This window comes from Egretta garzetta, unplaced genomic scaffold (genome assembly GCF_000687185.1).
Source record: "Egretta garzetta isolate BGI_Z169 unplaced genomic scaffold, ASM68718v1 scaffold492, whole genome shotgun sequence".
Taxonomy (NCBI): Eukaryota; Metazoa; Chordata; class Aves; order Pelecaniformes; family Ardeidae; genus Egretta; species Egretta garzetta.
The window spans coordinates 790,315-804,906 of NW_009258784.1; the positions used below are offsets into that span (position 1 = coordinate 790,315).

Here is a 14,592-nt window from a genome sequence, read left to right on the forward strand (position 1 = left end):
TAGAAAAGTGAGGATTGTCTGCACATGATGGGAAAAACTTAAGAGGAGTGGGAAAGGAAAAAAGCAGGATAACTCTTTTAAATGAGACAAGCTGAAGTATTCAGACACATCAAAACATTATTGGAAACAGACTTTTGGACCAATTTCTTTTTGCAACCACGTATGTGCTTTTCCATCATCCTCATATTTTAAGAGTGAGGGTGGAATATAAGCAGATAATAGTCTTAACTACGAAGAATAGGCCTGTATCATCATCAAATTCATTACACTCACCTACCTCTTCTGCAATGTTTTTATTCAGCAAAGACAGTGAGACAGTCAGGTACATATATAAAACTTGGGGAAAGTTATTTTGCATTAAATGTCTGCTTAGCAAGATACCACCTACATAAAACCTCATGTATAGTTATTAGGGGAAACTATGTGAGCTGTTATATAGGTTTATTATTTATGGGAAAAATCCTGCTTTACTGTAACACTTAATAATTTAATCAATCCTCCTAATATCTTCAGGCCCAATTCAGAATTAAACCCTAAACACATCAGAACCAATGAAAATGGCTTTATAACCAAGCATGTTTTGACATCTATTTTTGTTTTAATATAAGTTAACTGTGATACTTAGTCAAGTACTTTACTTGGCAATATTTTGTTTTTCAGGACGGGAAGAAGAAGTTTGACAAGGAAAGTGAGAAATATTATTCCATCCTAGAGAAGCACTTAAATTTATCAGCAAAGAAGAAAGAATCTCATTTGCAAGATGTAAGCACTAAACACATCCTTACCCAGTTTCACATTTTCATAGAGATCATGACAACAAACTGGTTGTCTTCAAGACAAGTTGTATTTTGTTAATGTGGAATTGTGGTGATTTCTTGTAGTAACGTTTGCGAATATAAATTATTGAATGGGATTAATATGACCCTAATAAGAGTTAAGTATTTTAACAAGACAGTGTCCTACATGTCCAACTTTGTGTACTTCAAGTACAGCTAGTGTTTATTGGTTGCAACAACAGATTTATAGTACTTCAATAAAAATGTGACTTTTATAAGTGGAATATTTGAAAGTCAAATAATTAATTGGGGGGGTTGCTATTGAATTTATTACTCGATGAAATTATGCTTCTGTTTCACATAAATTTTAATCTGGGAGACTGAACTGAGACCACTTCAATGATGCTTTTTTATGCTTCTTTTTTGCTCTTTTTCACCTTATTCTGAGATTGCAGTATCATGCCTTGAAATTGTATCCACAACTTAACTTTGAAGAGTCTGTATGGCTGGTAAAAATTATTTGTCTTTGAGGCAAATTACAGTAAAACCAGCAATTTAATATCAATGACACTTTGGAATTGTGCCAAAAGTAGTTAAAAATTATTTTGGTGGGATTGCTGTTGTCGCAGTGACTCTTAAATCATGGGGATTAGTTTGCTGATGGAGTTTTCACAGAAGATGTGACCATCACTCAGTCACAAATTGTAGGATTTGTCTTCATGTTTACCAATAATACTATAATTTGAATTAAATGAGGCTTAGCAATTCAAAATTTGTAATAATGTTTATATTCCTGAATTGCCATAGCTGTCTATATAATACTCAGTCTCAATAACACATTAGTTATGTAGGATTGGTTAATTGTTCCACTTGTATGTAGAAGTTTTATACATACAGCTTCCACTTTACCTAAATATCCTGTGTATTGATGAAGCCTCTTTTAGAGGCTAAGCACCAGCTGAGGGGAAAAAACAGAAATCTTACCAAAATGTGGAAAAGTGAACTTAAGCACCAATTTACTCTAGAATATAAATCAAATAAAATATTTTACTCTTGAGTAATGACAATAATTACAGTCTAAAAACAGCAACTGAAGTGAAAAGTAGCAATTGTGAATCTAATAAGCTGTGGTAGAATAACAATGGATTTGGCTTAGGTATATAAACTAATGGAAAACCAGAGTAAATTTTTCCACTGTGTCCTTAAATGACATCTCTGGATTTAAAATCTTGTAACTGAGGCTGAGTTTTTTGCTTTTCTGGATGCCCTACTTGTAAAGCATATAGAGCATAAGTTGTCATTTCTGTCTTCCCCGGTTTTACTCAGCTGTAAGCACACTGAATCAGCAACATAGACCCACCATAAGCAGAAGGTACAATAGCAAATCTGTACCAAAAATATTAACCAGGGAGACTTTTGGCCTGTATCTGTACTGTAAATAGAAGGAGGCCAAGCACCAATTCCTGGCTTGAAATCCAAGTGATAGCGGCTGACACATCCAGAGTGGTTTGGGTGAGCACCATTTGTAGCCCATGTGTCCAGGAGGAGTTTGCTGGAGCAGCCCACAGCAGAGCCAGGGCACGAGCGAAGGACGGAAGGGTGCTGGCGGCTGGGGCTTTAGTGCTCAGCGCAAGGGAGGGGAAGTCCTTGCCTCAAGTCAGCGTCATTTAGTGAGATGGGAATTCCATTTTTTTGGCTGCTGCTGTCACACTGAAAAATACTTTAAAAACCTGCTGTTTCTTGGAATTGTTGAGGTTTCTTGCTACATTGTATGGGTTAAAGAGCATTGGGATGATAAATGAGTAGTTCTCGAACTGTATTGGGCTGCTTTACATAGCACGCTGGAGTGCAATTGAGAGCACCTTAATTAGGCATCTACAGTTTGATGGTCTGAACATATTCTATAGAGAGTGGTTTGCATATATTCATGTAATTGAAATGTGTTGGATATTTTAAGAGCCCACAAGCTTGCCTGTGCAGTTTACATAGATTATTGGACTTTTTTTCCTTTAGCATCAAAGAGAAGCTTCATAATTCTGTCTTTTCACTGCCTAAAGAAGTCCACAGTAGAGCAAGAAAGCAGTCAGAATTGAGTGATGTGAAAAAGTTAATAAGCTCCTGATTTTATTTCTCTGAAATCTGTTCCAGAATCAGGCATAAATATAGAGCAAAGGCTTCAGTCTCCAAGTGTATGTGAAGTTCTGGTATACGTTTTACTGATATCCTACATCAATGAAAATATTACTTACTGTAACTAGATATCATACAAGTAGAGACTCAAAATCATATCCATCAATTTTTTTTATTTTTTACCTGCAGTTTGAAGTCATAGAAAAATATGTGAAAATCCTCTTGGCTTTTGAAACTTTAAAATCACTTTTAAAGTGTTTCTTCCATGTTAGAATCCTTGATGTTCACACAAATTCATAAGCTTCAACAGAAGATGTATTTTGGAAATTATGATTTAGTCCCTGTATACCAGTGGTTATTATGGCCTTAATTTAGGAACCCATCTATATTTGAGATGGCACTTGGTTGTCATAAGTATCATTACAACTACAGTCTGCTTAAATGCTGTTCAGAATAGAGATGGATTTAATTAGCTGTTTAAATACATTTTCTGAGTCGAAGCCTGAAAGAGCTCATTTCTAAAACTAGATTCTATTACTTGCTTACAATTAAATGTAAGAGCTGAGTTCTGTCTCAAGTGCTTATTGACTGCACTTCTGTGAGCGAAGGCTTGCTGGATCATGTCCTAAAGTGGTGGCACCTGGTTCTGTTCAGCTGGGTAGCATTGCCTTTGCGGTATATATTTTGTGAAGTAAAACTACTAACACAAGAGCATCAAAGAAAACGGTGGCTGAATGCACTATATGAATGGCATGTGGCAGAGTTAATTCTGTCGTAAAGCACTTGATTATTGGAGTTTTGAGTGCTTGATTTCTGCTTCATAATATTAGTTTTTACACTTGATTTCCTGATTAGTTTTTTATAGGCATGGGAAGGAAGTGCTAGTACTGAATCACTTGAAACGTATCATTGAAGCCCATGCTTTGATGTAGTGCTAGAGCACTGTGCTGGGGAAGTGGATCAATGTTGGTAAGAGCCTGTGCGGCCAAATCACGACAGTAGCATGTCCTTAACTAAAGAAGCAATGCTAATTATGTATAGTGCTATTGATAACCAAGCCCTGCCTGAAGGAAAACACTGACTTTTTGCATTTGAACTATTACAAGTACTAAACCTCTTTTATGACGTGTTAGCTGTTTAATGTTTGCTATCAAGCCAAGGCAACATCTAGCTTTTCCAATTTTCCCATCTTTGTTATTTTTAATGCCAGAATTGAATCAGAGAATATACAGAAGTATACTGCTCTATTTTAACTGGCATACATCAAAAATAGCTGAACTGGTTTTACTTGTATTGCCGATACTTAATAAAAGTTCTTTTTGACCTAAGACCAAAAGGCATTTGCTTGAGAAAATTATTTCTTATGAAGAAGGATGAATTAAAATGGAATCTGCATCTCTTCTTTAGGCATTATCCACACACTACACTGCCTGTCTTTTAGGTCCCTCTCCCATGGCTTGTTTAAATTGAGGATAAAAGCCTATTACTCTTTATCAGCTGATAAGAGTTAATTCTTTAGTTGTTTAGGCAGAAGACTGTTTTGGTATGGGATCTTCATGTCGGGTGGTATTATTCAGGCAATTCTGACAAGTAGGTCTTGCGTTTGAAAATTAAAACGTAAAAAATAGTTGATTTATGAGGTTAAGGACTTAAGTATGTTTATTTTCCAAGAGCATGTGACTCATGCTATGAAATAATAAGTTTCAGGATGTCATTGTTAAAGACAGTATATTTAAGAAAGAAAATACCTTCTTGGGAAGGTATTTGAAGCTGAGAAATAGATATATTTCAGTGCATGTGATACTCAAACATTTCAATAGAAATATTAATCTTTTTGTCTCCCCTTAATTCCTAGTCTACTCTCTTCTATTTCTTTTTCTAAACTTTCCATATACCAAGGGCACAGTTCCTGCTGCCACCTTTATTTGTTTCCCTTCAGGATCTCCTAAAATCTAGAATATTAAAGCATAAAAAGGAAGAGGAAATCAAAAAGGCATGAGGAAAAGGCATGAGGCTAAAATTTGTAATGTTAGCTTCTTAAACTTGTGTTTAGCTGTTTTAAGTGGGTGTTCTAATTTTCAGGAAGAAAACTGAACCCCATGAAGCTTGTAAAGTAATCTTACAGAAGATCTGATTGTCAGTGACAAAATCTGCTTCTAAATCAATCATGAGAGTACATTAATGTTGTCTATATTTCATTTTGTCTTTCAGGCAGATACACAGATTGACAGAGAACATCAAAACTTTTATGAAGCATCATTAGAATATGTTTTTAAAATTCAAGAAGTACAAGAGAAAAAGAAATTTGAATTTGTTGAACCTGTAAGCTTTATGTTCTATTTTCTTCAGAATGCATGCATTTAAAGCTGAAAATTGTATTTAAGACATCTATTTTTGCTCCCATTTTTAAATTGTGATCGCGGGTTGTTTGTGTATAGACAGACATTAAGATCTTGGCTTGGGCACCTTCCATGTTTTTTAAAGGTTTATGTAAGAGTATCATATCTACTGTGAAGTGAAATGTCGGATGGAGTGTGCAGAACATTTTAATTGGACAACATGTAATGTTGTGTCTGTGCAACACATAATGGATGTTTCCTAATACCACGGTTTCATGGCTGAAATTTTGAGCCAGCTTTTGGATTTAAATATTCCATGTAGGCAGTGTATACATGTGGTTTTTTCCAGGTTATAAGTGAAATAAAGTGAAAAATCAGTTTTTGTGTAGGATAGGTAAATTTATTTTTTTTGTTGGTGAAGTTATTTGTCTTTAATTTACTTTGCTCATAAAAGAAAGCATATGTTCACACGCCATAAAAGAGGAAGATGAAGTTGTGTTTGAAGTCCATATTTAGATCTGGGGTTTTCTCCTGGACTGTGTTTCCACACCCCACCCCTAACTATCTTCTGGGTCAGTCAATACCAAAAGCTGCTTCAACATGATGTGCTAGCATTTTTCTGTGGCAGAGTAGTAGTAGTAGTACTGTTCATGTCATGCAGGACTAGCTTACCAATTGCCAATTTAGTTCCTACCTGTAGCCCTTGACACAGAACTTCCAGTGTCATCTGTCCCTTCCCATTAAGCATACTGAGCAGAGCAAGAGCATCAGTTGTGAAAGAGGAACATGACAAGTAGAACTTTTTCTCCCTCTCCACACCCTCTTACAGCTTCCTTGTAATGAACTGAAGCAGCACTCTTGACTGTGAAACAGGTTGAATCACATCTCTAACACCCAGTGTCACCAAGAAGAGCTTCTCAGATGCCTCCTTTCCATGAGATGAGAATGTGCCGTATAGTGAATGTTTGACATTGATGCAAACTAATGAACTTGGATTCAGCAAGCAGTACTTACAGAAATCCTATCTTTATGGCATACAGCTGCCAAATCTTAGAGACTAAAACTTTGCTCAGATTCCTAAATAAGAACATTTTTCTACCTGTCACAGATTAATCCAGAGTGTCTCTACTTCTGAAAAACTCTTACATCCTGGAAAAATCTAGCAATCTTGACCTAGCTCTGACCCTGGTATGGGAGACCTTATGTTCCTGTAAAGTAATAGAAACTTTCTGCATTGAGAAGACTTTGTACATCAGGAAATATTATTGTGCAATTGCATATAGTTAAAATAGGGCATCTTTAATCCTATGTGCAAGACAGAGGAGAAAAATAAATTTGATTTTATATATTTTAGCTAGAGATACTGAGCTTTATCCTGTTGACCAGGAGCTGTCCCCACACTATGTCAGCCATCACAGCAGCAGCAGCTGTGAATTACCAAGATGAAAGAGCCATTTATCAATTCACCAGTGCTGATACTGAGCAAGCAAGCAGGGGAGGTTACTGGTGAACTCAGGCTTGCAGATCTGGGTATTTTTGTCACCAGGTATATACATCCAGTAGGTAAAATTTACCTTTGAGTGCATCAGTTGCCATCCTGTGTCGGATCAGTAGGAATTTTAGCCCGGTATGCTGCTTGTTGCACACAGGTACAGGAAATGCTCTGGTAACTGGGTAATGATAGCCCTTGTGGGCAGTGTCGTCTGGCTCCAGGTGTGAATTTTTTATAATCAGTCTGAATGGAGATTAAATTATAGCATCAGTTATAAAATTTTGAACCTTCAAAATTCTTAAATTTTTGTTTCTAGTCTGTTGCATACAACATGCTGGAATAAAAGCATTTACTAAAACCCATAAGGCAAAGTATGCCAAGTAAATTATAATACACATCAGCAATACCATGTGACAAAAAAAAAAAAAAAGTCGTCAAAATAGGCTTCTAAAAATATGTAGTTTATGTAAGTGATGTTAGAAGTATGAGCAAGCAGGAAAGGACAAAACCTAACGCTTTAAAATCCCATATCAAAAAGATTGCCGTATTATTCATTTTCTTCTGCGCGCTCTACGGATGTTCAGATGCTAGAAGATGCCTGGTGGTATGTCTATATAGACATTCCTCCTCAGGAGCTCTGCTACTTGTAAGGGCCTTCTAGTGTTTGTGCTGCTTGTGTCTCTGATTTATCAGCTCAGTGTCACGTCTCTGTATAATTCTCAGTCTCATGTGTTACTAGTAGACTCTTTGAAGAAGAGTTTAACATAAAAATAAAGGCTGTTAGTGCAGTGAAGGAGGAAATTGTGACGCACAGGTGGAAGAAGGATAAGTTCATGACATGAGACTAGAACTTGAAAAGCTAATGGATCTGCTGGAGCTCCTTCCAAGATCTTCAGTTTGTCTATGCCAAAAGATAAGGGTGGTCTGGGAACCAGAGTGGGAGAAGTAGCATAGCAAAAATTGCCAGGTGTGTTCCACCTGGGACAGTAGGACAGTAGAAGTTGGTAAGAGTGGAGAATGTTCCTTCCTGGAGGAGAGTGGGGAGGGATTTTAAGGTACAAAATGTTAACGACTCATACTCTGAATAAAGGATTATAATATTTAGAGTAGACCTTTGCAGCTGCTCCTTGGGCCCTGGATTTCTCTACTGTTCTCTGCATCTTGTTTCAAGGAGTCGCTTTTGTGTACTAGAGTGTGAGTAACTGACAACTGCCTATTCGTGATCCTCCTCCTAGATCTTGATTTTTTTTTTTTTTCCCCTTGGAAAAGGTTTTCATACGTACAAATCATGAATTTAAACTTTTTCTCAAGGGCAAATTAGTGTTAAAATTTACATTACAGCAAGTTAAATAACAAAACAAAGTAAGAGACAATAATCTCTGCTCCTAGCTTTGCCTTGTGGACCCAGATAGTCCAAACCAATGCAGCTTTCTGAGGATGTTACGGTTGTTAGGAGAAATACAAACTCCTTCCTAGAGCTCCGCTTTGTCCCTCAGCAATGCCATGACTTCCTTGGCCTGTAGGAATCAGGGCACAGAGCTCATAAGCAGCAAACTATCTGAAATGTGAGGGTGGTCCGTTAAATATCATGAAAGCCCAGAATTGTTTATTTAAAGACAAATACACACACACCCCCCCCAACCATCCAACAAACCCTGCCTTTAATTGCATGCAGTTCCATGAGACTTCACTGTGAACGTTAAACTCAATTTCCTCTTCCTTGGATTTTCTACATTAGCTACATTTACTTTAATCAGATGGATAAGTACCTTCTGGTGCTATCTACTTATAAATAAAATGAAACGAGGGAGACAGGGACTTCTGGCTGATGTGCTGCAGGCCAAAGGTTAAATTCCTCCCCTATCCGAAACCCAAGTACAGTCTTCTTCCTGTGAGAATGAAATGACCAGGCAGACTTGAGGTCACCAGCTCTACATAAAAATAAATAAAGTCTCATGAAGTAGTTGGGTTTTGTTTCAGGTTCTGTGTTGAAATCCTCGCGGCGCTGGGGTAGTGAGCAGCATTGTATTACGGAGTTCAGACCTCGCTTTTTATTGATGTGACCGATTAGATAGTCAGATTGAGGTAACTAAGGCACTTGTTGAAATGAAAAATTGTTGATAGGAACACATCAGGCATTGTATATGGTGTTTGGTGAAACAAATCACCCCTTTCAAGTGAGGACCACCTCAAAATGCATTCTGAAAGTCTTTTTTTGAAAGAAAAAAGGTCTGTTTTTCTTTTCTTTGTGTTATTTAATATAAATCTTTTAAATTATGAGCCTGCCTTTAGCAGCAGTGCCACTTGTAACGCCACCACCAAGAAAACCCCACTGTGAGCATAAGCCTAGGGCAAAAGTCCTTGGCTTCCAGATCTCATCCATGCAATGCGGTGGCTGTACCTGTCCTGATGGAAGTGAAGATGCCTTAACAGCGAGGGCCCGTTGAGTACAGGACATTTTCTGATCCCTGTTCTTCCACTACTAGTGACATGCACATAGAAACAAATACCATCCTCGGTGTCAGTTGTTTCAACACAGAACTTGAACAAGCTGGTCTAGGGCTTGCATAAAATAAGCATGTTTTTACTTTTCTTTTATTCCTGTTTTTCTAAGTGCTCAGAGAGTATTTGACCGAGAGAACCTCAAGGCCAGTTCCTCTGCAATGCACAACTGCCAGAATACCTGAGCAGTACTTTAACTAAAATGCATTCATATTTTCCTCAAGGGTTTTTGTTGCTGTTTTTTTTACTTTCTGATAAATTCAGCTTTGCTGCCATCTTGTGTTAAATATTTTCCTCCTCAGTATTTCTCCGTATACTCTGTAAAAGCATTTTGCATGGTGGAAAATGATTTAAGTATTGAAGCTGAAATTTAAATGGTTTAAGTACATTCTCCAGAAATGCCCTTTAAACTGATCTTTACAATTCAGGCATAAGCTGACATACTGAAACTGTCTCCCAGCGGTTCCTTTACTGTCATTTTGGTGTGCTCTAACATTCCGCTCTGGCTGCAGTTTTGCTGAGCGCTCATATTGCTCCTGCAGTGCTTCTTTAGCAGAAAGGGGTGGGTTTAGCAGCAGGCTCCTACTTACAGCTTAAGTTAATCCACGTCCTTTTGACTGAAACAAGCCCAAGTAAGCACAGGAATAGTTATGCTGCTGTATCTGAAGGAGCTGTAGATGGGGACACAGGTGAGTAACTGGGTCTGGACTGTGGGCAGGGGTTTTGCACAGCTGGAGCCAGAGCAGAGCCTTGGTCATAATTTACGTACTTATTTTATACTTTATTAAAAAAAAAGGAAGATTAGTTTTCTTTCTTTTATGTAATTCTTTCTAGAATTAGATTATAAACCTTAAAACTATAGAATTCTTTCTATCTATTTACATAATTGGAGATTTTAGGATAAATTATTGTATTTGGACCTTCCTCAGAACTACTTGAATAACCAGTAAGAGACTTAGGGCCAGGTCCTTAGCTGAGATAATTATTGAAGCTGGGCAGATGACCATGTAAAGCTGAGACAACTTACACAAGCTGTGAGCCCTTCACTTGATGGTGATACCTTCATTGTTTGTTTGGTGGTGGGATGTGCTTCAGGGATTCACACCCATTGTAGCGGCCCTGCAAAATGTGGCTTTTATGCCCAAGGATCTCCTCAGTTCTTCAGCCTCCATGACCAACTCATTGGGCAGGCACGGGCTTTCACCACCTCTGCCTGAGGCCAGGGTTTCATGTCATCCTGTAATACCAGTAAAAACCAAGGGGGAAGTCCTCCCATCTGTGCCTTACCACTTCTGTTTGTGCCTGCACTGATGGTCTGTTAACCCTGAACTGCTTTAGCTTACTAATACAGCGAAACAGCAGGCTTCCCGAGGCCGAATGCTCACTGACGGGCTCAGTGATGCCAGACCTGGCACGAGGATGTGCAGGATGCGTGATGGAGTGGAACGGGAAAAGGGAGAAGGGACGGGAAGGGGAGAGCAAGACCAGTCTGGTAGCAGCAAGTCATCACGTTAGCGCCTCTGCCCAGACAGCTGCGTCCTCGATCTCTCATCTGTCAAGCTGTGGAATTTTCCACTTCAGAGGGTGTGGAATATCTTGTGATGCTGGAATATCTTGTGATGCTTTAAAATTGCAAAATACTATTTTAGCTATTCCCCTGAAATATATGTGTTACCTTAGTACAACAGTCTCTTAGTGAGCAATAGGAAAGGGGGAGGCAGAACGGTTTAACTACATTTCTTCAAGTAGGGCTGAGTGTAAATTTAAAGAAAATATAAACACAGTAAAAGCTACATTTTAAGCTGTTTCACTTACAATAATCTATGGTACTGGTAACACAAAGAAAGGTGCATTAAATATGAATTATGGCATTTTTGTTGCCTGAGTCTAGGCTACTTCAATAGTCAATGGAGAGAGATAGATGTTTCTGTTGGCTCATTCGTCTCATCCTGAAAGAGAAGTCTGAAAAAGGAAAAAGAATTATGCTCTTGAATACCTGGGGTTTTTTACTGGGTTAGGAGGCAGCCTGGACAGCCAGTTACTTAGCCTAGATGATTAGCTTTTCAGTGGCTGTAGTATACTGAGATAAATCTGTCCTGTTGGTATAGCTTTTGTTATTGTACTTCCAGTTAATATCTCTCTTTTGTTGTTGTTGTTGTTGTTTTCTTTACTTGGTTGTATGTAAGCTAAATTAAATATACAAAGAAAACAGTCCACAATAAAAAACTAAATGCTTGTTATTTAATAGCAGGTAAGAAGACTTACAGCAATGTAAAAACATTTTTTAGATTTAGAACAGAAATAATTAGAAGACTTTTAAAGCTAATAGGTGGAAAGAGTGCATTAATTCAACAGCTAAAATAAGCATTCAGAAAATCTAGTTGCACTTTTTACTACTTAAACATTATTCTAAAGCAAACTTTAAAAAGAATTTTCAACTGGATATGTACCGACTTCAACTGTTCTGTTGGAGTCAGTCACAGACATACCAGATAGAGTTTGCATTTTGTTCACAGCAGGAAGAAATAGTCTGGATTTCTTGTGTTGTATTAAGCTGTCCAAAACATACTTTCAAGAGTCTCGTTTGTAGAAAATAGGTCATAGCCCAAGCAATTACTATGAAGAGAGTGAAAAAATATTTAGAAGAAAAATACCCATGAACTCTGAAAGTATGAACTTAGAAAATGCACACCATCAAAGACTCCAGCTGAAATACTGGGCAAAATGACTAGGACAGTGAACGAAATTATTATGAAAATGACAACTTCAAGGTGCAAATGCCCGTTTAACACTGTCTTAAGGTCTGACCATGGATTCCTTGCTCAGCAAAGCTTTGCCATTGCAAGCAATGAGAGCTTCAAGTGTTCCGGCAGCTAAGACACAGAATGTTTTTTGCTGATGATTTGCCGTATTTTGCTGCTGAAAACTAATAGAAAATCAGCTTTCCTTAGTTTTTGCTTTCTAATACTCAACTGAATAGAAAAAGTGTGTAGCAGTTGCTAAGATTATTTTTTTCACTATTGCAGGCTATACCCGTTCCATATAAGTTAGTGTATATTCTGTTACATTTGTGTTATATAGCATTAAGAGTGTGTTTTAAAAGTATGTCATGCTTCTCAATTTTACCTTTTCAGCTGTTGGCCTTTCTTCAAGGATTATTTACATTTTACCATGAAGGATATGAACTGGCTCAGGAGTTTGCACCATACAAGCAGCAGCTGCAGTTCAATTTGCAGAATGTAAGGATGATTTGTCTTTACATTTTGTTTGCTAATTTAATTTCAGGATATTCAAGTTGACTCGTAGCACTTTATTGGAACTCTAAATCTTGCAATGTTTCAGTAAACTGAAATCAAATTATTACATGAATAGGCAAAAGTTGGTTTTGGTAAGTTTAAGTAGTAAAAAACCAGAAATGTAGGAAGGCAGCCAAGTTTTGATTAGAAAACACCGTAGTCCAGATAGGTTTAAACGTGTGTAAATGCTTTCTTGAGAGTGGGGCCTGTCCTTTGGAGTACGTGGATGTCCCAAAAAATTCTCCAACTGGTATAGAATGATGCAGTTTGCTTCTTTAAGGTCACAGATTGCCACAAAAAGCTTGCCCTGCTGTCTGCTGGCTTCCCACTGTATATAGAGCATACTTGGGAAGCCATGCTCTGGCTGTTCTCTGGGTTTATTTTGTCTGCATCAGAGAACAGGCGGGGCCTTCCTGCACGGTGAGCAGCTCTCACATGCATTGTTCCACCAGAATAAAGGATCTGTGATCTGTGCATAGAGTTTCTTTCAGCTGAGCAGATGGATTTTTTGCTGTAGATTGGTCTGAATTTGGTAGTAAGAGCCATACAAGATTAACTATGCACAAAAAATCCATAGCTTTCAGAAATAACAAAAATTTATTTAATTTACATACTTATCCACTCATTGTAACTGTTGTATGCAAGTGTGTATTTATTTCACCGTGCAACTCAGATGTTACACTTCCAAGGACATACAAGTAAGTAGATAAAAATATCTTTACACATGATTTATATTAAAACCACTATCTCTTGCTTTTAAGGCAAAATGTGAAGTTCAACCTATTAATATTGGGCCAGCCCTACATTTTTCATGACAAGTGACTTCAAAGTACAGAACAAATAAAAAAAAGTGAAGGAATTCTATGGTTCTGTCATTTACTCCAAATGCTGTGTTTTGGGGTTTACTCCATCTCTTTTCAATATCATTCTTTCAACAAAAGATACTCACTCAACAGAAATTTTTATAGCTCCACTAGCACCAAAGAAGCTACAACAGTTTAAAAGATACGACATCAGCTTTTGCGGATAGTGCCTTGTCCACTGAACTTAGGGAACATGAAACAGGTCTGGGAGTACAAGAGCACTTTCCTGTGCTCAATTGCTATTCCCCGTGGGTAACTGCAAAAATAAAAAGCTTGACATTTTGCATGTAGCATCTTGCTATTAGAGAGGTATATGTTGGTTCAAAGTTGGAAGATGGCATTGCCTTAGCACTGTTAATGTAGATCTGCATTCCTGAGAGTACTGCACTCTTCGAGGTTTTGCTGCAATTAAACATGTGCAGGATACCTCCGTAGCCCTTTGCCTTTTATGTCTGTTCATATGTAGGTATAGGTCCCATTTAAAATGCTGCTTGAGGAAATAAGGCAAAATCTCGTAGATTATTAAGCTTTTTCCCTTTGAATCAACTTGCAAATGATCTCTCTCTGTAGAGCATCTCAGCCCCTTGTCCTTTGAAGTTCTGTATTTGCTACTGCCATTTTTCTACTAAGACTCCTTTAGATAAAGGCACAAGGGGTCAGTGTTGTTGCACAGCACAGTTTCAGTGAAAGGGTGAAAAATGTGCTTCAGTCCAGAGATTTATTTACTTTAATATGGCAAATTCTGAGAGGAACATGAGCACACAGCACAGACCAAAACTGGCTTTGTAAGTCAGAATATGCTAATATCTTCTATGCTCATATGTATAGAAACAGAATTATTACAGGAGTTTTTCAATTTGAATGTTAATTAAGAAATAGTTTTAAGAAATAGTTAATATCTTTTAAATACTATGTAAGTACAACTTGAAGTTGTAAATAGACTACAGAGGTAGAGGGAGTTGTAAATTTAGGCAGAAGGAACAATGTATTATCACATTACTTTTTATTATATTTATACATCAGAGAAACATCTACATGAAGATATAGTGGGATACAGTACCTCATTCACTGCTGTTACACAGAAGTTTGAATTCTGGCTCCGGATCTAGATCCACAGCTTCCTTTTGCCAGCTGGGATTTCTACTGATTTGTCACTCAGTGCATCAACCAACCTCAGACTGACGTGGAAGATGT

General features: G+C 37.6%; 1 protein-coding gene across 1 annotated transcript in view; it reads left to right on the forward strand.

The window, feature by feature from the left end:
* Positions 1-14,592, forward strand: part of ARHGAP42 (Rho GTPase activating protein 42) — a 122,032-nt gene that overhangs the window by 67,919 nt on the left and 39,521 nt on the right. Inside the window, exons 4-6 of the mRNA XM_035889186.1 lie at positions 661-762; positions 5,118-5,228; positions 12,374-12,478. Coding sequence (XP_035745079.1) covers positions 661-762; positions 5,118-5,228; positions 12,374-12,478 — 318 coding nt within the window. The remainder of the gene's footprint in view (positions 1-660; positions 763-5,117; positions 5,229-12,373; positions 12,479-14,592) is intronic.